The sequence below is a fragment of the Pseudophryne corroboree genome, chromosome 6 (assembly GCF_028390025.1).
Source record: "Pseudophryne corroboree isolate aPseCor3 chromosome 6, aPseCor3.hap2, whole genome shotgun sequence".
Classification (NCBI taxonomy): Eukaryota; Metazoa; Chordata; class Amphibia; order Anura; family Myobatrachidae; genus Pseudophryne; species Pseudophryne corroboree.
Window position 1 is genome coordinate 329,440,069 of NC_086449.1, and position 24,349 is coordinate 329,464,417.

Sequence of the window (24,349 nt, forward strand, 5' to 3'; positions counted from 1 at the left end):
GCCTGAGCATATTCGCAAGTCCAAATGCTTGCCCCAGGAATTTAATCTCTTGTGTGAAAGGGGGTACTGAGCTGGGACAGGGATCCAACCTGTGTTCCGAAAGCCACCTAAAAGCTGTGTCAAAGGCCAGGCTTGTGTCTGAAAGCGATACAAAATTAGAGATGTGCGACGGGCACTTTTCGTGTTTTGTGTTTTGGTTTTGGTTCTAATTCCATTTTCATGTTTTGGTTTTGGCTTGGTTTTGCCAAAACCACCCTTTCGAGTTTTGGTTTTGGATCTGGATAATAAATAAAAACATTTTTTTTAAAAATCACAGAATTTGGGGGTAATTTTGCTCCTACAGTATTATTAACCTCAATAACAATCATTTCCACTCATTTACAGTCTATTCTGAATACCTCACACCTCACAGTATTGTTTTTAGGCCTAAAAGTTGCACCGAGGTGGCTGTATGACTAAGCTAAGCGACACAAGTGTGCGGCACAAACACCTGGCCCATCTAGGAGTGGCACTGCAGTTGCAGACAAGATGGCACTATTCAAAAACTAGTCCCCAAACAGCACATGATGCAAAGAAGAAAAAGAGGTGCAACTAGGTAGCTTGATGACTAAGCTAAGCAACACTAGTGTGCGGCACAAACACCTAGCCCATCTAAGAGTGGCACTGCAGTTACAGACAGGATGGCACTTAAAAAAACTAGTCCCCAAACAGCACATGATGCAAAGAAGAAAAATAGTTGGAAGATGGAATTGTCCTTGGGCCCTCCCATCCACCCTTATGTTGTATAAACAGGACATGCACACTTTAACAAACCAATCATTTCAGCGACAGGGTCTGCCACACGACTGTGGCTGAAATGACTGGTTTGTTTGGGCCCCCACCAAAAAAGAAGCAATCAATCTCTCCTTGCACAAACTGGCCCTACAGAAGCAAGATGCCCTCCTCATCATCATCCTCCGATTCCTCACCCCTTTTAACGTGTACATCCTCCTCACTGAGTATTAATTCGTCCCCACTGGAATCCACCATCACAGGTCTCTGTGTACTTTCTGGAGGCAATTGCTGGTAAATGTCTTCCCGGAGAACTTTATAATTCATTTTGATGAACATCATCTTCTCCACATTTAGTGGAAGTAACCTCCTACGCCACAATCACTGACAAGGTTACCTGCTGCACTAAACACTCTTTCGGAGTACATACTGGAGGGGGGGCAACTTAGGTAAAATAAAGCCAGTTTGTGAGTTTGTGCAAAGGCCTCCAAATTGCCTCTTTTTCCTGCCAGTATACGTACGGACTGTCTGGCATGCCTACTTGGATGCTGTCACTCATATAATCCTCCACCATTATTTCAATGGTGACAGAATCATATGCAGTGGCAGTAGACATGTCAGTAATCGTTGGCAGGTCCTTCAGTCTGGACCAGATGTCAGCTTTCACTCCTGACTGTCCTGCATCACCGCCAGCGGGTGGGCTAGGAAATGTTATCCTTTTCCTTGCAGCCCCAGTGGCAGGAGAAATTGAAGGAGGAGCTGTTGACGGGTCACGTTCCGCTTGAGTTGACAATTTACTAACCAGCAGGTCTTTGCACCTCTGCACACTTGTGTCTGCTGGAAAGAGAGATACAACATAGGCTTTAAACCTAGGATCGAGCACGGTGGCCAAAATGTAGTGCTCTGATGTCAACAGATTGACCACCCTTGAATCCTGGCAAAGCGAATGAAGGACTCCATCCACAAGTCCCACATACTTTGTGGAATCGCTCCGTCTTAGCTCCTCCTTCAATTTATCCAGCTGCTTCTGCAAAAGCCTGATGAGGGGAATGACCTGACTCAATTTGGCAGTGTCTGAACTGACTTCACATGTGGCAAGTTCGAAGGGTTAGAGAACCTTGCACACAACGGAAATCATTCTCCACTGTGCTTGAGTCAGGTGCATTACCCCTCCTTTGCCTATATCATAGGTGGATGTATAGGCTTGAATGGCCTTTTGCTGCTTCTCCATCCTCTGAAGCATATAGAGTTTTAAATTCCACCTCGTTACCACCTCTTGCTTCAGTTGATGGCGGGGCAGGTTCAGGAGTGTTTGCTGGCGCTCCAGTCTTCGGCACGCAGTGGCAGAATGCCGAAAGTGGGCCGCAATTTTCCGGCCAACCGACAGCATCTCCTGCACACCCCTCTCATTTAGAAAAAAAATTTATTGTATGTGCAAAACATGGGACATGCTGGAATTTGCCCAATGCACGCATAATATTGATGACGTTGTCCGATATCACAAATCCCCAGGAGAGTCCAATTGGGGTAAGCCATTCTGTGATGATGTTCCTCAGTTCCCGTAAAAGGTTGTCAGCTGTGTGCCTCTTACGGAAAGCGGTGATACATAGTGTAGCCTGCCTAGTAACGAGTTGGCGTTTGCAAGATGCTGCTACTGGTGCCGCTGCGGGAGGCCATACATCTACCCAGTGGTCTGTTACAGTCATATAGTCCTTAGTCTGCCCTGTTCTACTTGTCCACATGTCCGTGGTTAAGTGGACACTGGATACAACCGCATTTTGTAGGACACTGGCGACTCTTTTTCTGATGTCTGTGTACATTCTCGGTATTGCCTGCCTAGAGAAGTGGAACCTAGATGGGATTTGATACTGTGGACACACTATCTCCATCAAATCTCTAAGTGCCACTGAACTAATGGTGGATAACTGACGCACCTCTAACACCAACATAGCTGTCAAGGCCTCAGTTATCCCCTTTGCAAAAGGATGACTGCTGTCATATTTCATCTTCCTCACAAAGGACTGTTGGACAGTCAATTGCTTACTGGAAGTAGTACAAGTGGTCTTCTGACTTCCCCTCTGGGATGACGATCAACTCCCAGCAGCAACAACAGAAGCGGCAGCAACAACAGCAGACATAACACTCAAGGATCCTACGGAGGAATCCTGGTTAGGAGAGGACTCCTCAGTCTTGACAGTGACATGACCTGCAGGACTATGGACGTTCCTGACTGAGGAGGAAGCTGCCGTTGAGGGAGTTGGTGGTGTGGCTTGCAGGAGCTTGGGTACAGGAGGAAGAAGGGATTTAGGTGTCAGTGGACTGCTTACGCTCTTACCCAAAGTTTCACAACTTCACACTGACTTCTGATGAATGCGCAGCAGGTGACGTATAAGGGGGGATGTTCCTAGATGGTTTATGTCCTTACCCCTACTTATTACAGATTGACAGAGGCAACAGATGGCTTGACACCTGTTGTCTGGATTTGTGGAAAATTAATTCCACACTGCAGAGGTGGCTTTTTTGGTAGTTTGCCCAGGCATCACAATAGGCTTCTTCGTCCCAAAGACAACAGGTGTCTCCCCCTATGCCTGACTTAAACAAACCACATCACCATCAGAATCCTCATCGTCAACTTCCTCCTCAGCGCCAGCAACACCCATATCCTCATCCTGGTGTACTTCAACAGTGACATCTTCGATTTGAATATCAGGAACTGGACTGTGGGTGCTCCTTCCAGCACTTGCAGGGGGCGTGCAATTGGTGGAATGAGCCAACTCTTCCTGTCCAGTGTTGGGAAGGTCAGGCATTGCAACCGCCGACACACTTGGACCCTCCTTGGGGATTTGTGATACCATCTCAGGGCGCACAGTTCTTTTCTGTGCTCTTTCCAGTTTAACTCTTAATTTTTTTAGCGGGAGGATGGGAGCTTCCATTGTAATGTGAAGCTGAATCACTAGCCATGAACATAGGCCAGGGCCTCAGCCGTTCCTTGCCACTCCGTGTCGTAAATGGCATATTGGCAAGTTTACGTTTCTCCTCAGATGATTTTAATTTCTTTTTTTGGTTCTTTTTACTGAACTTTTGCTTTTTGGATTTTACACGACCTCTACTATCACATTGGGCATCGGCCTTGGCAAACGACGTTGATGGCATTTCATCGTCTATGTCATGGCTAGTGGCAGCAGCTTCAGCACTAGGAGGAAGTGGTTCTTCTTGATCTTTCCCTATTTTCTCCTCAAAATTTTTGTTCTCCATTATTTTTGGGGAGTTATATGAGACAATATGCGGCACAGGAATGACTGGAATGACTGATGACACAGGACACTACCACTGGTCTGATGCAGAAAAACAGGTTGTTGTTATAATTGTTTTACTGCAGCAGTGGACATATAGCAGCAGCGTATATCATCCTGGCTGCTAAAGGCTCCATAACGTGGGCAAAAATCAAGGGCGAGAGCGGACACCCTTGTCTGGTACCATTAGATATCTGAAAACATGAAGATGTGACCCCAATGACAGAGACCCGCACCGAGGAGTTGCAATACAATGCCGAGACACCATCATAAAACTTTCCAGAAAAGCCCATGCGTTGGAGAACAGAGAAAGCGAAAGGCCACGAAATGCGATCAAATGCCTTCTCCGCGTCCAGGGCTAGTAACAGGGAAGAGGACTTTTGTTGCTGGATAGAGTGGATAATATAAATGGCCCTTCTGGTGTTATCAGAGGCCTGTCGGCCTGGAATAAATCCAACCTGATCAGGATGTACCAGTACAGAGAGGAGAGGGGCCAATCTCAAAGCTAGAATTTTAGGATACATTTTCAAATCGACATTGAGCAGTGAAATGGGTCTATAATTACCGCACTGGGTGGGGTCTCTGTCAGGCTTAGGGTTCACCACAATATCAGCTTGAGTAGTTGCCGGAGCAAAGGATGCGCCCCCCAAAATCTGGTTAAAGAGGGCGGTAAGGTGAGGGGCTAATACTTTGGCAAAGTGTTTATAATAGTGTGCCGTGAAACCGTCAGGGCCGGGGCGGCTGAGGACCGCATGGATTTCATGGCTGTTAACGTCTCTTCCACTGAGATATCATGATTCAGTGTGTCTAATTGAGCTGCAGAGATGCCTGGCAGAGGGGTCGAGGACAGATAGGAATGTAACCTCTCCGGATCGAAGGAAGGGGAATGCGTCGGGGTCGTCAGGTTATAAAGAGAGCTATAGTAGTCCTTAAATTCTTCAACCATTTGTTTAGGGTCGTAAGTAAGTTCACCCAGAGTTCGGGAATGCAATTTGTCAATTGCGCCATTCGCCCGTTTACATCGCAATTTATTCGCCAACAGGGAATCTGATTTGTTCGCCTTGTCGTAGAATTTCTGATTTAACTTTCGCAAAATGAGAGCCGCACGACGGGACAAAAGCGCGTTCAGTTGGCCTTGTAAATTAGTGATTTGCGCAAGTAAAGCAGGGCAGGAATTTAGGTTATGCTGGGTGGTTAGGGTAGCTATTCGAGATTCTAACAAGTGTATCTCCTGCATCGCTTTTTTGCGGAGCGATGAGGTCCGTGCCATAAGGAGACCCCTCAAGGTGGCCTTATGAGCCTCCCAAATTATACTAGAAGAGACATCAGGCGTGGTATTTTCAGTAAAATATTGTTCTATCGCCATTTGTATGTCCGTGGAGACTGACGGGTTAAGCAGCAGTGATTCATCAAATCGCCATTTGCGAACAGCGTGTGTGGAGTGATATAGATCCAAGAGAACATAAACACCAGAATGGTCAGTCCAAGTGAAAGGGGTTATTCCCGCGTCAGTAATTCTAGAGGCAATGGAGGACGAAATGTGTAACATATCGATCCGGGTGTAGTGCCGATGCCGGGGTGAATAGTGGGTATAGTCTCTGGCTACAGAGTGGCAGAGACGCCACAAGTCCCGTAGGTCGTGAAACTTGAGGGAGGCTGCAAGCGTGTGCGAAGCTCTAGAGGCAAGAGGGGGACCAGTCCTATCTAATATGGGGTCAAGAATGGTGTTAAAGTCCCCACCCAATACAATGTGGCCTTGTGCAACCTTACCAATGTGACGGAAAAGGGAGTGGAAAAACTGAGGTTGATCCTGGTTAGGAGCATAAGTGTCAGGACTTCAGAACGGAGGGTACCAACAACCATCAAGTACCGACCATCTGGATCCGCCACAGTTTTACTATGTGTAAATGGAATGTGATGATTCATTAAAATTGCAACCCCACGTTTTTTACAATCCGCTGAAGCAAAGAAAGTTTGTGTAAATTGCCTACCACGGAGTGTGGGAGCCCGTAAGGTGAGCTTTTTGAAGAAAAACTACGTCAGCTTTCTCACGTCTATAGGCGCCCAGGAACACCGTCCGTTTTTTGGGGAAATTGAAGCCATTTACATTAACGGATAATATCTTTAGGGGCATGGTGACCTGAGTAACAACATCTCATTGAGAGCCATAGAAAAGGGGGTACAAAAACAAAGGCCTCCCGGGTCCCGACAACCCATAAAAGAATAAGGACAAGTGGAATGGATACCCAGAACCCACCACAAGGACAAGGGGAGAAAAGGTAAAAGAAGGAAAAGAAGGCCACAGAAGGAAAGTAAAGAAGAGCAAGAAGAGAGGAGAGAAAGCCCATTCGAGCAGAAACCCTGTAGCGATGGGGCCTGTAACAGTACCGCCAAAGGAAAAATATAGTCAATAAAGTAATCAAAGCAGGGAGCATGGTGGTAGTGGCACGAACAACCATATCAGGCTGTGCGGCCTGACCGAGAACAAAGTGGCCTAGGCCAAAAAAAGTATACATCACGAAGATAAAACCTGTGTCAGGAAGGGAGGGACGGGGAGAAAAAAAAAGTGGGTGGGGGGGGGGGAACGGGAAGGAAGGAGAGGGAAGGGGAACATCAAAGGGAATAATATAGCAACAACATGTGGTCCATACTGTAGGTTAAGCATCATAGGACCAAACCGCAAAACGACCGGTCATCTTGTGACCATAAACATAAAGGCAATATGTACAATAGGAGACATAACAAGTGGAACATCTAAAGAACTATCATAGAAAGTGCCTGAAATAAACTAAGGGGGTCCACGGAGCAGGGACCAGGTCAACCAGCACCGCGGAGTACCCGCAGTACTCAAAGAAACTGTTATCATTGAATACAGAACATTAAGAGCAAAATATCAAATCAACATATAAAAAGAAACAAAGGGGTTCCAGAGAACTAGGGACGGCCAGTCCAGTCCAGGGGGGACCTCCAGCAAACTGATGCAATGGCACAGTGAAACCTATAGAAGAAAAGAGGGCAGGCAATCACGGGGGAGCATCATCTTCACCCCTATGGCGAGACACTCTCGTCCAGTCCGGCTGAGGTGGACGGGGCCGTTGAGACTTCGGCAAAGCAGATGGGTCGACAGAAGAGGACGATGATTCCGGTGGAAGATCAAGCTTGCAAAGCAGTTCCTGCCCTTGAATGCATGGTTAGTGCCATTAGAAGAAAGCTGCAACTGAAAGGGGAATCCCCAGCGATATCGAATTTGGTGTTGGCGAAGGTCCCATCGTTTCTTAATGGTCGAGGGCACCAAGTCCTGGTAAATCTGTAATTGCATGCCCCGTAAGGCTATATCAGAGGAATCCCGGAAGGCAGCAATTATTTTTTCCTTCGAGCTGTAATAATGGAGACGGGCTATAATGTCCCAAGGGGGCTGTGATGTTGAAGTTTTAGCCCGCAAGGCCCTGTGTGCCCTATCAAAGAGGCAATCGTCATCAAACAAGTCCGGGACCAAATGCTGGAAAAGGTCTTTCAAGAAGGAGGGCAACGTAGAGCTCTGGACTGATTCCGCCACATTACGTATGCGCAAGTTATTACGACGGGATCGATTCTCTTGGTCCTCTTGGCGTTCCTTCAGGGTTTCAACTTCAGCATGGAGCCTCGAAAGCTCGTGGTCTAGACGCTGTTGCGAGCGACATAAGTCGTCCGTCTTCATCTCCAAAGCATCCGTACGATTTCCAAGCAAGGCAATCTCCGTTTTGAAATCCGCAACAGCTTTGGACAGTTCTATTTTAAAGGCTGTTTGCACACCGTCCAGAAGGCCAGACATCACTGCCTGTATTTGAGGGTCAATACCCATCTCCGAAGAATGTGGGGATGAAGGAGACTCCAGGGAGTGCACCATGTTCTGGGGTCCCTTAACCTTGCTGCCGAAGAAGTTTGTGGAGGCCTGGGGAGCCTTCTAGTTCCTTTGTGACATAATGCAGGCAAGGGAGAGGTCTATCTTCTCCAGTAAAGTTGCAATAGAGAGGGGGAAGGAGCGGTGGGGTAGAGAGTGGGAAATGACACAGGTGAGTTATGGGGCGGTCAGGCCGACATGGGGTATTATTCATCCAGAGACCATCGCAGCCGCGAGGAACACCAGGGCCAGATTGTATAGGTAGCTAAGACGAAGAAGAAATATCGTAGCCGTGGGTAACAGCGACCACTGGAGGGGGTCAGTGTATCAAAAATGGGTAAGCAGAGCCCAAGCAGGGACGTTATATCAGAATACACTGTGGAGACACAATTATATAGCTATCGTGCCCCTTAGTAGAGGTTAACGTCCAGACATGGACTTCCAGCAGGTGAGAGCGTAACAGCTCGCGGGTAGCGGGAGACCGTTTGCGAACGGCAGATAGAGAGTGTGGAGGAGAAAGGATGAGATTTCCAAGACAATGAGATACCGTGCCTGTTCAGACCCCAGGTCACTCTGGTCGTCACCTCCAGTGGGTACTTGCGAGGGGTACAGCAGGTCCTCAGTTGCTGCAGGTTAGCTGGGGTGGTGGGAGTGCAAAGCTAGAATTGAGGAGGAGGGGTCCACGAGCCCAGCCCACCCAGAGTCAAGTACCTGAGAGTGAAAGCCCTGGAGCCCTGCCGCTTGTCTGGATTACATTCTCCCGTATTGTACGGCTGCACGATCAGAGTTACCACTGACAGGTCACCAGGGGCAGTGACGATGAAACAGGTGCACACTCTCCTCCGGCCCACCAGCAAAAAAAATAATAATCCACTGGTGACCAGTATGTATTCTACAGCCTGGGGCCACTTTGGACAGGGGGGCCCGGGGTACTGAGCACCTGTGCCCCTCCCTTAATCCAGCTCTGCCGCAGAGTCTTGCAGGGGTGCTACTGTTTGGTCGTCCAGAATCAAATAAAATTATTTATGGTCCGTGTGATTGGCAAAACCATATCTGGTGGCTGATATTTATAAAATATGTGGACAAACAGAATCGCAACCTTGTACTCTGAACTTAAGGGTGATGTATATGAACAATTTACTTATTTCATAATTGTTACATAATTTCTCAATTAGAAACTTTTGGCCTAGGAGAGGCATGAAAACCAATGTTTATACTCTAGGTCTAGGACACTGTCATTCAAAAATCTTAGGGAACCACTGGCCTAAAGCAAAGGTATTGTAATTGGCTACTGATGAAACTGGCCCTAGAGCAGGTGCTTGTGATGGGAAGGAATGAACAGTCTCTGTACAGAGAGTTAGGTAAGGATACAGAAAAAGAGACCTAAGCAAACAACAAAACATGTTAGTCCAGGCAAGCTAATGTAGTAAAAATAATAGAATGCTTTCTAAAGAATATCAGTTCAGCCCGAAAAAAAAAGTTTGCCTTCAATGGGGTTGATCCCATTAGCTGTGATGATTTTGCGGGTGCGAATCATAGCGGTGGCGGCCGACCGAATTCGCACAAAAGTGCAAATATAAAACTATACACCTCTGGCTCTGAAAGTCAGAAAGTCTGTATAGAACATGAGTCTTCAACCTGCGGCCCTCCAGCTGCTGTGGAACTACACATCCCAGCATGCCCTGTCTCAGTTTTAGCATACCTTAATAGAAAAACTGTGGCAGGGCATGCTGGGATGTGTAGTTTCACAGTAGCTGGAAGGCCACAGGTTGAAAACCCATGGTATAGAACAGAGGTTCTCAAACTCGGTCCTCGGGGGCCCACACAGTGCATGTTTTGCAGGTAACCCAGCAGGTGCACAGGTGTATTAATTACTCACTGACACATTTTAAAAGGTCCACACGTGGAGCTAATTATTTCACTTGCGATTCTGTGAGGAGACCTGCAAAACATGCACTGTGTGGGCCCCCGAGGACCGAGTTTGAGAACCTCTGGTATAGAAGGTTGGGGCAGTACTGTCTGTGCACATGCGTATGAAAATGGCGCTACTTATACTTGCGAAAAAAAAAAGGTTTTTGTGCTTTGGAACCACAATGATCGGATTGGACTATATTTTGTGGAGAACGTATACGTTTTTTACACATATATCATAAACAATATAAGCATACCCGTCCCATACCTCCCAACATGACCCTCTCCAGGAGGGACAGAATGCTCTGCTTCTGGACTTCCCTCTTACTCTATGATTGCCATCACCTGTGCTGAAACACCTTTCTTATCCATTAACCTGTTCACAACAGGTGCTGCCAATCATGAATTAGGAGAAAAGTCCAGAAGCAGAATATTTTGTCCCTCCTGGAGAGGGTAATGTTGGGTGGTATGGCATACCTCCCAACATTACCCTCTCCAGGAGGGACAGAATGCACTGCTTCTAGACTTTTCTCTTAATTTATGATTGCCGGCACCTGTGTTGGACAGGTTAATGGATAAGAAAGGTGTTCAGCAAAGGTGCTGGCAATCATAAATTAAGAGGGAAATCCAGGAGCAGAGCATTCTGTCCCTTCTGGAGAGGGTCATGTTGGGAGGTATACATAAGTGGCACACAGACAAGACAATACAGGATTAATCAAAAACATAATGAGTCCATTCCTTAAATTGTCATTAAGCTTTTTCTATATGCTTTTGTAGACAGCTAATTAAAAGAAAATAGGTTTTTAAAATGTTGAGTATACTAAACAGAAATCCGAACCTCAATGCTCCTCTCCAGCTCTGACAGACCGAATGCTCTTGTTGACTCCAGCCCATGCCTGTTACTCCCTAGATCTTTGGAGAACCATCGTGGAGACCTCCTGCCAATATCCACATGCTGTTGATAGCCATCATTAAGGCCATAACGTGAGGGCAAACTGACATATCCATTGCAGACCTGGTACGACATTTATAAAGTGCAAAGTTCCAGGAAGTGTGGTATAGATGCAGTGATGTTCAGACAAGTATAGTTATATACATTGTGGTCAGGTAATGTGTATAAATTTGGGATGTAAAACCTCTGATCTGTAAAGATAAGCAAAATATTATATAAAAATCTCACTAATGACTCATTGCTTTTTGAAACATACATAACTGGAAGGGACTCCATATATACATAAATATCACAATTGAACAGTCATGTAATTTTGCAATGATGATACAATTGCTGGGAATATGTTGAGTTATACTTTGTTTTGTAGACTAGGAGAAGTCTTAAATGTCTATTATGTTCAGGCTCAACAATAAAAAAACAACAACAATATGGAGATAATGGGCGGTATTCAATTCTATTCACCCCCTTCCACACTCGTTCTGTTTCTGCTGATGGAAGTGGTATAATCAATTTGGGTAGCGAGGGCGCCCAACCCTTTACTCAGCTAAACCTGATTACTATGGGTGCAATATGGGTGATACGGGGATCGTTTTACGAAGGAGTTTTGACGTGATATATCACTTGAATACTGTTCAGTGGGCCTGATTGGGAGGATGATGCCGAAGCGCCAACAGCTGAAACTAATGGCTGCTATTTGTCTGCGTCAGAATGTGTAAGCACTGAGACGCCCACTGTCAGTGTCCGTACGTGCTGTAATACCGATTGGTGAATCCTTAGACGCCATCATCAGTCGCAGCCTTGTGGCAGGTGCAGAATCTACAACAATGTATGGCCTCAGTCAAGCGTCTGTGAATGCAGCCACTTTCACCCACATGCCAGTGACAAGGACCATATCCATGCGATCGCTAAGTCACCTTCTTGTCACATCCCAGGAACGCTGCCTACATATTGAATACACGCCTGAAATTAGAACTGCGACTCTACATGGACATAATCGGGAAGCATGTGCACAGTAGAATCAAATGCTCCATTATGTCTGATATTGGCAGTGGTACATTTCGGAATCAGGCCCAGGGGCGGATTGGTACTCCGGGATGCTTTGCCAGTGGGCTGAGCTTCGTCTTCCCCGTGGTGGTGGTGGTGCGCCCCCCCTTACCTAACGCTGGGCTATGAAGCTGCTGGGTGCCGCCCACTATGCAAAGTCGAGCAAGGAGGGTTAGGTCTGGGCAGGCAGCAGGCAAGAGCAAAGTCCAGTAAACAAGCAGAGGTCAGGGGTAGTCAGAAAGCAGTGCAGCATATAAATGCAACAAAAAAAAAGATTTTAAACCTACCGATAAATCTTTTCTCCTAGTCCGTAGAGGATGCTGGGGACTCTGTAAGGACCATGGGGTATAGACGAGCTCCGCAGGAGACATGGGCACTTTAAGACCTTTTAATGGACGTGAGCTGGCTCCTCCCTCTATGCCCTTCCTCCAGACCTCAGTTATAGAACTGTGCCCAGAGGAGACGGACAGTACGAGGAAAGGAATTTTGTTAATCTAAGGGCGAGATACATACCAGCCCACACCACACACACCGTACAACATGGTATATACTAAACCAGTTAACAGTATGAACAAATAGTATCAGCCAGAGACTGATCTCAACTGTAACATAACCCTTATGTAAGCAACAACTATATACAAGCCTTGCAGATGGGACGGGCGCCCAGCATCCTCTACGGACTAGGAGAAAAAGATTTACCGGTAGGTTTAAAATCTTATTTACTCTTACGTCCTAGAGGATGCCGGGGACTCCGTAAGGACCATGGGGTTTATGCCAAAGCTCCAGAACGGGCGGGAGAGTGCGGATGACTCTGCAGCACCGATTGAGCAAACATGAGGTCCTCATCAGCCAGGGTATCAAACTTGTAAAATTTAGCAAAAGTGTTTGAACCCGACCACGTAGCTGCTCGGCTAAGCTGCAATGCCGAGATTCCTCGGGCAGCCGCCCAAGAACAGCCCACCTTCCTAGTGGAATGGGCCTTAACTGATTTTGGGAACGGCAATCCAGCCGTAGAATGAGCCTGCTTAATCGTGTTACAGATCCAGCGTGCAATAGTCTGCTTAAAAGCAGGAGTGCCAACCTTGTTGGCTGCATACAGGACAAACAGTGCCTCTGTTTTCCTAACCCGAGCCGTTCTGGCTATATAAATTTTTAAGGCCCTGACTACATCAAGGGACTTGGAATCCTCCAAGGCATCCATAGCCACAGGCACCACAATAGGTTGGTTCATGTGGAAAGACGAAACCACCTTAGGCAGAAATTGAGGACGAGTCCTCACCTCTGCTCGATCCACATGGAAAATCCGATAGGGGCTTTTGTGAGACAAAGCCGCCAATTCGGACACCCGCCTTGCAGACGCCAAGGCCAACAACATGACCACTTTCCAAATGAGAAACTTCAATTCAACTGTTTGAAGAGGTTCAAACCAGTGCGATTTAAGGAAAAAAGGTGTCGGGATGGTCCTAACTGGCGCTCAGCTGCTCAGGTGTCACAGATTTCGAAAATAAATGTCACCACATTTAAATCAAGAAATAGAAAACCAGCAATTTGAAACACTGTCATACACCACAAGCGCTAAAACAGGATATCACCATAACGTCCCTTTTAGGCTGAGTGACGGATCCTTTCCTCTCAGGTGTATCTCCCATTCAAGTTAACAACCGTAGGATTCACAGGTGTAGATATCATAAAAAGAGATAAAATACAAAAAACAAACAATATGTAGTACGTAATGTCAAGTCCTATTGATATATATATAATGACTTTGAGTGATTTGAGCTGGATTCAGAGCGTACCCCACTCACACTGAAAGTGGAAATGTAAAATACATCAAGGTTTCTTTTATAAAGGCGGCTTTCATTTGTTCATATGGCGGCCGATGTGTCAGAAATAGGGTATTACTCAAATTCACGGATAAATTTAAATCATTCCCTGGAGCAGGCAGAAAGATGCGTACCCCAAAACTCACACTCTATAAGTGGGCTGTAAACATATAAAGGTATCTTTCTCTCCTTCAAAGATAATCCAAGATCGCGTACCCCAACTCACAATTTGGAGAACTGTGTGACTCCTATCAAGGTATCTTTCAGTTTTCATGTGAGGATGACAGCTGGAAATTTCTAGTATAGTCTCCCGGCATGAGTCATAAAGAAATAGAGAAAAACCAATATATAACAAATCACATGTGTCAAACACCTTAAGTGTATGGCAATTTTTTCATAGGGGAATTAAATGAGTCCAGAGTTTCACCACCCCACACACGGTGTAAACTGATGCATACCCAACACTCACACTCTAGAGGTGGGTAATACACTCATAAAGGTATCTTTTACTTCTCCCAGAGTATTAGATGATAGTTCAATGTTGCGTACCCCGACTCACAGTTTGAAGTGTTAGAAGACTCCTATCAAGGTATCTTTGAACTTCAGGTGACCGATACAACTTTTGTGTTTAAATTGCGTATTTTTCCGTTTAACCCCAAAAAAGAAAAAAATGGCAATGCTCATACCAAAGTAGGTAGAAAAGGGGGTTACAAATTTTATTTAACAATACATGCCATTAAAATATACGCATGGAATACCATGCATAGTGGTGTGCAAAATAGATGAATACAAATGAATAAAAATGGCAAAGAGAGAAGGTGGACTCTTACAAAAACGGAAAAAATATTAAAAAAAATATTAAAAAAATGGGGAAGCAAAATACAGTATTAAAATCCGGATAAAATGGCTACTCACACTCCTGGTAATCGACGCGTTTCAGCCCACACCTGGGCCTTTATCAAGATGTATTGGAGTGTGTTTGTAGCCAGATATTTAAAGGACAGAGCGCCAATAGGAAGCGAGCAGGAAGTGACATCATAATTAGAGAGATTTTTATAAACATTTTTTTCTTTGCCATTTTTATGCAATAAAAATCAACTAATTCATTCTTACAAATACATAGTATTAATCCATGAGCAAAATCGGAAGCTTTCGGATCAAACCTGAAAGAAACAATGAAAAAACAAATAAAGAGCTTGCGTTTTCTAACTTCCGGCGGAAGTGACGTTGCGGCACAGAAATGTTCATGGGAAATGTAGTTTGTTATTACATATCCGGCTGCTCGTCGTTCATAACCCCGCTGGACAGGAAGCAGTGTACATGTATCTTGGGAGATGTAGTTTAGCCTGTTGATACGGCCAGGCCGTCCCCGGAAGTGGTATTTTTGTAGTTCAGCCTTCATGCATCTTGGGAAATGGAGTCCATTTAGGATCAAACGTCCGGGACTTTAATGACGTACTATTCCGCGATTTAAACAAATGTTAAAAATCAGGATAGATTCCTTAAGTGACGTCATGGTATGTTAGATGGATTAAGTTCTAGAAGACAAGATTGCAATCAGGATACAACTATATAAAAATACATCTTCCCGTGATTCCAAACATATATAAATAATATTGTTAATCAAGAGAGAGACAATAGTGCATTGTTTGATATAATTATAAAGTGTCATTAGTGCCGTTATATTTTAAACATATGGCAAATTCCCCTTCTCGGGGTTAACTGCATTACATATATTTAATACAAGTGTCAAACCATTATTATATAATATAGTTTATACTCTCTACCTGGGGTATGTTGTGTCCCCTCTTTGTGATTTCAGTTTGATAAAACAAACTCTGTGAAATTAATTATTTAAAGTGAAAAGTGCATAATATAAAGTGACAAAGTTCCTATTTATTAGTAAATAAAGGATATTATACCTATTTTGCAAGTGTCTAGTGTTTGTTATATAGTATAAAGCCTTCTGCAGCTGAAAGTATCATAGATGACCCTAAATGGGGTCTATAATTAATATATTTTATGTTTATTAAACATTAAGCTGGGAGATGCAACAAGAAAAAAAGAGGGACAAAACTACATGAACCATTTGATCTCAAAGTCGCTATTGAGACCCATAGGGTCTAGTGTATTATAGTTAAAAATAAGACTCATTTCTGTTTTTGCTAACAAAGTTGCTGTATTGCTAGTGCGTATATTCCCCTTTATATGTCTTAATCCGTAAAACTCGGAGACCTCAGAGATACGGCAGCCGTGTTTTTGCTTAAAATGGGCTGATAGAGAGTGCGTTTCAAGACCTTTTTTAATATTTCGGACGTGCTCTCCCAATCTGGTTTTCAATGGTCGAGATGTTCGTCCGATATAGGTCAAATTACATTTGCATGTGACAGCGTAGATCACATTGCTTGTGTCACACGTGATGAAATCTCTTATTTCCACTGTTTTCGCATTGATAGTTACTTTCTCGATTTTATTGCATCCCCTACTTTTAATACTTCGACAGCCCATACAGTTGCCGCATCTAAAGAAGCCCTTGGATCTTACTTTAGATGAAGGCAATTGAGTATATAACATGCTTGAGACTAGTTTGGATTTGAGGTTTGGAGCCCTACGATAAATATGGACCGGTCTATCAGGTACCAGGGGGCCAATGATCGGATCATTCTTAACGAGATTCCAGTGTTTTTTTATAATCTTCTCAATTGATCTGTGCTGTGAAGTGAAGTCTGTAATGAAAGCCCATTCGTATTTTTTATCTTTGGCTTTCCTCACGTTGTTGGTGCTGAGTAGGTCCTTACGATCTATTCCATTCACATCTTCCAGGACTTTATTAATCTTATCATTTTTATAGCCACAGGCCTCAAACTTTCGTGATAATGTGGATGCCTGTTGTTGAAACATGGTATTTTCGCTACAGTTTCTTTTAAGTCTTTTAAGTTGACCGACTGGGATAGAGTTAAGCCAACTTTTGTGATGGCAACTATTCGTAGAGATGTACGTCCCAGAGTCTGTCGGTTTTGAGAAAGTTTTGGTGTTGATTATACCATCCTTGATGTAAACTGTTATATCTAGAAAGTTAACTGTGGCTTGATCAATTTGAAAGGTTAAATTTATGTTCTTATCATTGGAATTAAGATGATTACAGAAAGCATTGAGAGTGTCAATATTGCCCCGCCAAACAAAAAAAACGTCGTCAATGTATCGGACATAGGACACCAGGCTCGACCCGAGTACGTTGGAGGACCATATGGTTTTGGCCTCCCACAATCCCAGAAAAAGGTTGGCGTAACTCGGGGCGAACCTGGTGCCCATTGCCGTGCCAGTCTTCTGAAGATAGTATTGGTCCTTAAAAAGAAAAAAATTATTCTCAAGGATGAACTGGACCCCCTCTACAATAAACTCTCTGATGTCCTCGGAGAGATCTGAAGCATCGAGGAAGTGCTTTACTGCCTCTATACCAAATTCATGTTTTATAATGGTGTAGAGGGAGGTGACGTCAGCCGTCACCAGAAAACTACCTTCCTCCCATTTGATGGTGGCCAAAGTTCCTAGAAAGTCTTTGGTGTCCTTCAGGTGGGATTTGTTAGATAGCACCAGGGGCTGGAGAACATAATCTATCACCTGCGATAGGTTTGCAGTGAGAGAATCCACCCCCGAAATTATAGGCCTCCCCGGTGGGTCCACCAGACTTTTGTGGACCTTTGGGAGGATGTACAATACGGGGGTGGTTGGATTCTCTACTAGAATGAAATTGGATTCTTTGTTGCTTAAAGTTCCTGTTTTCTCATATTTCTCAATCATAAGTTTTAATTTAGTTTTCACCTGTTCAGTGGGGTTATTCCTGAGTTTCTTATATACAGATGAGTCATTGAGTTGTCTGAAAACTTCATTCTCATATTTTATGGTGTCCAGTAGAACAATACCTCCCCCCTTATCAGCTGGTTTGATTATAAAGGACCCTGGCTTATTTAATTCGCCTAAAGCCTTCCTTTCTTTTGCTGTTAGATTTTGGGTTCTTTTTGGGCGTTCTTGCAGTTTTGTCATATCACTTAGGACTAATTTGGAAAATGATTCCAAAAACGGTCCTTGGACATGTTTTGGGAAGAAGATGGACTTAGGTTTATAAGGAGTAAGTGGTGGAGGATTTATTGGTTCACTACAGTTTTCGTGGCTGGCAAAGAATTTTTTTACAGTTAACTTCCTCATATATTTCTGAACATCCACAAAAAGGTCAAATGGGTTGATGTAATTACTTGGGGCATATTTCAGGCCCTTTTCAAGTACAGAAATTTCGCTTGCATTTAGAATATGTGAACTTAAATTAAAAATTTTCACCTTTTTTAAATCATTGGGTTCAGTATTCTGTGTGTCAACCTCTGGTATTCGTACCTCATTAGTAATGGGATCTATAACAGGGTTTTTTTTAATTCTTTCTTTTTTCCTGTCTTTTATTACTTTTACGTTTTCTAGACCTAGGTTTACCCCCCCTTTTACCCCTTGGCCGGTACTGAGCAGTTATCTGAAGTGTGTTCGTTGAGTTCTCTTGTCTAAAAAACAGGGAGAATCTTCCAAGTTTTCTAGAGGAGAGAAATGGTTAATATCAGGGGTATCATCCACATTCCATGAATACCTACTCGATCTGTTTTGTCGAGGTGGTATATCAGACCGTGTCGGAGTCTGTTGTCTATACTGATGACTCGTATTCCTTGCCCTTGTTTTAAACCTCGTGGCATTGGTGGTGTTGGATGATCTATTCCTCCATTCCGGTGTATAGTCTCTGTGTTGGGTCTCCTCAGTCTCCCACCTTTTTTCTGGTCGATATCTAGGTCTATAGACCAGAGCGGGTTTTGACCTGTATCTAGGTCCTCCGTCTCTTCTATCTCTAGAATAATTATTTTCCTGTATTGATGGTTTTCTTGTGGGCACATTCTGTGGACCGTATTTTCTGTTCTTAAATCTTACAGGAGATCTCACCTTCACATGGGCCTCACTTTCAAGGTCCATGGAGTTGTTTTTATCTAATTTATCTCTGTTATATTTTTTTAATTTCCTTTCCATTAGTTGCCTCTGAGTTCTCCTTAATTTACTTTCTATTTCCTTATCAAGGGTCTTGTAGTCTTCTGAGTTACTATAGGGGGAGGCTAGCGACTTAAATATGGCTATGTCTTCATCTAATTTACTTAACTCTCTTTTTCTCTCTTCTATAATAAGTCTCATTAGTGAAAATGAACAAGTATCTATCGTGTTTTCCCATTCCTTTTTGAAACCCTCTCTGGCCGTTTCAAAGGTGGAGATTTTTTGTATTTTTAGGCCCCGAGGGATTATTTCGTGGGATAAGTAACGTTCTAAAGTCGTCACCTCCCACCATAATTTACATTCTTTTATGAGGGTGGTTTCCAATTTGCTCATTATACCGTATATGTCATCATCTATTAGTTCGGTTTCTATATTATCATCACCGAAAGTTTTCTCAAACAGAGAGAGTCTTTGATCTCTATAGGAAAACATGATGGCACTTGAAATGCAAAAGGGAATAGTAGCTGCCGATCTGGACCCTTCCCACTGGTGAAAAAGTGCTAATATGGAAAAAAGGTGTCGGGATGGTCCTAACTGGCGCTCAGCTGCTCAGGTGTCACAGATTTCGAAAATAAATGTCACCACATTTAAATCAAGAAATAGAAAACCAGCAATTTGAAACACTGTCATACACCACAAGCGCTAAAACAGGATATCACCATAACGTCCCTTTTAGGCTGAGTGACGGATCCTTTCCTCTCAGGTGTATCTCCCATTCAAGTTAACAACCGTAGGATTCACAGGTGTAGATATCATAAAAAGAGATAAAATACAAAAAACAAACAATATGTAGTACGTAATGTCAAGTCCTATTGATATATATATAATGACTTTGAGTGATTTGAGCTGGATTCAGAGCGTACCCCACTCACACTGAAAGTGGAAATGTAAAATACATCAAGGTTTCTTTTATAAAGGCGGCTTTCATTTGTTCATATGGCGGCCGATGTGTCAGAAATAGGGTATTACTCAAATTCACGGATAAATTTAAATCATTCCCTGGAGCAGGCAGAAAGATGCGTACCCCAAAACTCACACTCTATAAGTGGGCTGTAAACATATAAAGGTATCTTTCTCTCCTTCAAAGATAATCCAAGATCGCGTACCCCAACTCACAATTTGGAGAACTGTGTGACTCCTATCAAGGTATCTTTCAGTTTTCATGTGAGGATGACAGCTGGAAATTTCTAGTATAGTCTCCCGGCATGAGTCATAAAGAAATAGAGAAAAACCAATATATAACAAATCACATGTGTCAAACACCTTAAGTGTATGGCAATTTTTTCATAGGGGAATTAAATGAGTCCAGAGTTTCACCACCCCACACACGGTGTAAACTGATGCGTACCCAACACTCACACTCTAGAGGTGGGTAATACACTCATAAAGGTATCTTTTACTTCTCCCAGAGTAATAGATGATAGTTCAATGTTGCGTACCCCGACTCACAGTTTGAAGTGTTAGAAGACTCCTATCAAGGTATCTTTGAACTTCAGGTGACCGATACAACTTTTGTGTTTAAATTGCGTATTTTTCCGTTTAACCCCAAAAAAGAAAAAAATGGCAATGCTCATACCAAAGTAGGTAGAAAAGGGGGTTACAAATTTTATTTAACAATACATGCCATTAAAATATACGCATGGAATACCATGCATAGTGGTGTGCAAAATAGATGAATACAAATGAATAAAAATGGCAAAGAGAGAAGGTGGACTCTTACAAAAACGGAAAAAATATTAAAAAAAATATTAAAAAAATGGGGAAGCAAAATACAGTATTAAAATCCGGATAAAATGGCTACTCACACTCCTGGTAATCGACGCGTTTCAGCCCACACCTGGGCCTTTATCAAGATGTATTGGAGTGTGTTTGTAGCCAGATATTTAAAGGACAGAGCGCCAATAGGAAGCGAGCAGGAAGTGACATCATAATTAGAGAGATTTTTATAAACATTTTTTTCTTTGCCATTTTTATGCAATAAAAATCAACTAATTCATTCTTACAAATACATAGTATTAATCCATGAGCAAAATCGGAAGCTTTCGGATCAAACCTGAAAGAAACAATGAAAAAACAAATAAAGAGCTTGCGTTTTCTAACTTCCGGCGGAAGTGACGTTGCGGCACAGAAATGTTCATGGGAAATGTAGTTTGTTATTACATATCCGGCTGCTCGTCGTTCATAACCCCGCTGGACAGGAAGCAGTATACATGTATCTTGGGAGATGTAGTTTAGCCTGTTGATACGGCCAGGCCGTCCCCGGAAGTGGTATTTTTGTAGTTCAGCCTTCATGCATCTTGGGAAATGGAGTCCATTTAGGATCAAACGTCCGGGACTTTAATGACGTACTATTCCGCGATTTAAACAAATGTTAAAAATCAGGATAGATTCCTTAAGTGACGTCATGGTATGTTAGATGGATTAAGTTCTAGAAGAAAAGATTGCAATCAGGATACAACTATATAAAAATACATCTTCCCGTGATTCCAAACATATATAAATAATATTGTTAATCAAGAGAGAGACAATAGTGCATTGTTTGATATAATTAGAAAGTGTCATTAGTGCCGTTATATTTTAAACATATGGCAAATTCCCCTTCTCGGGGTTAACTGCATTACATATATTTAATACAAGTGTCAAACCATTATTATATAATATAGTTTATACTCTCTACCTGGGGTATGTTGTGTCCCCTCTTTGTGATTTCAGTTTGATAAAACAAACTCTGTGAAATTAATTATTTAAAGTGAAAAGTGCATAATATAAAGTGACAAAGTTCCTATTTATTAGTAAATAAAGGATATTATACCTATTTTGCAAGTGTCTAGTGTTTGTTATATAGTATAAAGCCTTCTGCAGCTGAAAGTATCATAGATGACCCTAAATGGGGTCTATAATTAATATATTTTATGTTTATTAAACATTAAGCTGGGAGATGCAACAAGAAAAAAAGAGGGACAAAACTACATGAACCATTTGATCTCAAAGTCGCTATTGAGACCCATAGGGTCTAGTGTATTATAGTTAAAAATAAGACTCATTTCTGTTTTTGCTAACAAAGTTGCTGTATTGCTAGTGCGTATATTCCCCTTTATATGTCTTAATCCGTAAAACTCGGAGACCTCAGAGATACGGCAGCCGTGTTTTTGCTTAAAATGGGCTGATAGAGAGTGCGTTTCAAGACCTTTTTTATTATTTCGGACGTGCTCTCCCAATCTGGTTTTCAATGGTCGAGATGTTCGTCCGATATAGGTCAAATTACATTTGCATGTGACAGCGTAGATCACATTGCTTGTGTCACACGTGATGAAATCTCTTATTTCCACTGTTTTCGCATTGATAGTTACTTTCTCGATTTTATTGCATCCCCTACTTTTAATACTTCGACAGCCCATACAGTTGCCGCATCTAAAGAAGCCCTTGGATCTTACTTTAGATGAAGGCAATTGAGTATATAACATGCTTGAGACTAGTTTGGATTTGAGGTTTGGAGCCCTACGATAAATATGGACCGGTCTATCAGGTACCAGGGGGCCAATGATCGGATCATTCTTAACGAGATTCCAGTGTTTTTTTATAATCTTCTCAATTGATCTGTGCTGTGAAGTGAAGTCTGTAATGAAAGCCCATTCGTATTTTTTATCTTTGGCTTTCCTCACGTTGTTGGTGCTGAGTAGGTCCTTACGATCTATTCCATTCACATCTTCCAGGACTTTATTAATCTTATCATTTTTATAGCCACAGGCCTCAAACTTTCGTGATAATGTGGATGCCTGTTGTTGAAACATGGTATTTTCGCTACAGTTTCTTTTAAGTCTTTTAAGTTGACCGACTGGGATAGAGTTAAGCCAACTTAATGTTTAATAAACATAAAATATATTAATTATAGACCCCATTTAGGGTCATCTATGATACTTTCAGCTGCAGAAGGCTTTATACTATATAACAAACACTAGACACTTGCAAAATAGGTATAATATCCTTTATTTACTAATAAATAGGAACTTTGTCACTTTATATTATGCACTTTTCACTTTAAATAATTAATTTCACAGAGTTTGTTTTATCAAACTGAAATCACAAAGAGGGGACACAACATACCCCAGGTAGAGAGTATAAACTATATTATATAATAATGGTTTGACACTTGTATTAAATATATGTAATGCAGTTAACCCCGAGAAGGGGAATTTGCCATATGTTTAAAATATAACGGCACTAATGACACTTTATAATTATATCAAACAATGCACTATTGTCTCTCTCTTGATTAACAATATTATTTATATATGTTTGGAATCACGGGAAGATGTATTTTTATATAGTTGTATCCTGATTGCAATCTTGTCTTCTAGAACTTAATCCATCTAACATACCATGACGTCACTTAAGGAATCTATCCTGATTTTTAACATTTGTTTAAATCGCGGAATAGTACGTCATTAAAGTCCCGGACGTTTGATCCTAAATGGACTCCATTTCCCAAGATGCATGAAGGCTGAACTACAAAAATACCACTTCCGGGGACGGCCTGGCCGTATCAACAGGCTAAACTACATCTCCCAAGATACATGTATACTGCTTCCTGTCCAGCGGGGTTATGAACGACGAGCAGTCGGATATGTAATAACAAACTACATTTCCCATGAACATTTCTGTGCCGCAACGTCACTTCCGCCGGAAGTTAGAAAACGCAAGCTCTTTATTTGTTTTTTCATTGTTTCTTTCAGGTTTGATCCGAAAGCTTCCGATTTTGCTCATGGATTAATACTATGTATTTGTAAGAATGAATTAGTTGATTTTTATTGCATAAAAATGGCAAAGAAAAAAATGTTTATAAAAATCTCTCTAATTATGATGTCACTTCCTGCTCGCTTCCTATTGGCGCTCTGTCCTTTAAATATCTGGCTACAAACACACTCCAATACATCTTGATAAAGGCCCAGGTGTGGGCTGAAACGCGTCGATTACCAGGAGTGTGAGTAGCCATTTTATCCGGATTTTAATACAGGTTGAGTATCCCTTATCCAAAATGCTTGGGACCAGAGGAATTTTGGATATCGGATTTTTCCGTATTTTGGAATAATTGCATACCATAATGAGATATTATGGTGATGGGACCTAAATCTAAGCACAGAATACATTTATGTTACATATACACCTTATACACACAGCCTGAAGGTCATTTTAGCCAATATTTTTTATAACTTTGTGCATTAAACAAAGTGTTTCTACATTCACACAATTCATTTATGTTTCATATACACCTTATACACACAGCCTGAAGGTCATTTAATACAATATTTTTAATAACTTTGAGTATTAAACAAAGTTTGTGTACATTGAGCCATCAGAAAACAAAGGTTTCACTATCTCACTCTCACTCAAAAAAGTCCGTATTTCGGAATATTCCGTATTTCGGAATATTTGGATATGGGATACTCAACCTGTACTGTATTTTGCTTCCCCATTTTTTTAATATTTTTTTAAATATTTTTTCCGTTTTTGTAAGAGTCCACCTTCTCTCTTTGCCATTTTTATTCATTTGTATTCATCTATTTTGCACACCACTATGCATGGTATTCCATGCGTATAT

General features: G+C 42.4%; 1 protein-coding gene across 1 annotated transcript in view; it reads right to left on the reverse strand.

Moving 5' to 3' along the window:
- The window catches only part of LOC134932184 (uncharacterized), a 234,945-nt gene that overhangs the window by 184,962 nt on the left and 25,634 nt on the right, over nucleotides 1-24,349 (reverse strand). The window contains exon 2 of the mRNA XM_063926365.1: nucleotides 10,694-10,998. Coding sequence (XP_063782435.1) covers nucleotides 10,694-10,882 — 189 coding nt within the window. The 5' untranslated portion in view covers nucleotides 10,883-10,998. The remainder of the gene's footprint in view (nucleotides 1-10,693; nucleotides 10,999-24,349) is intronic.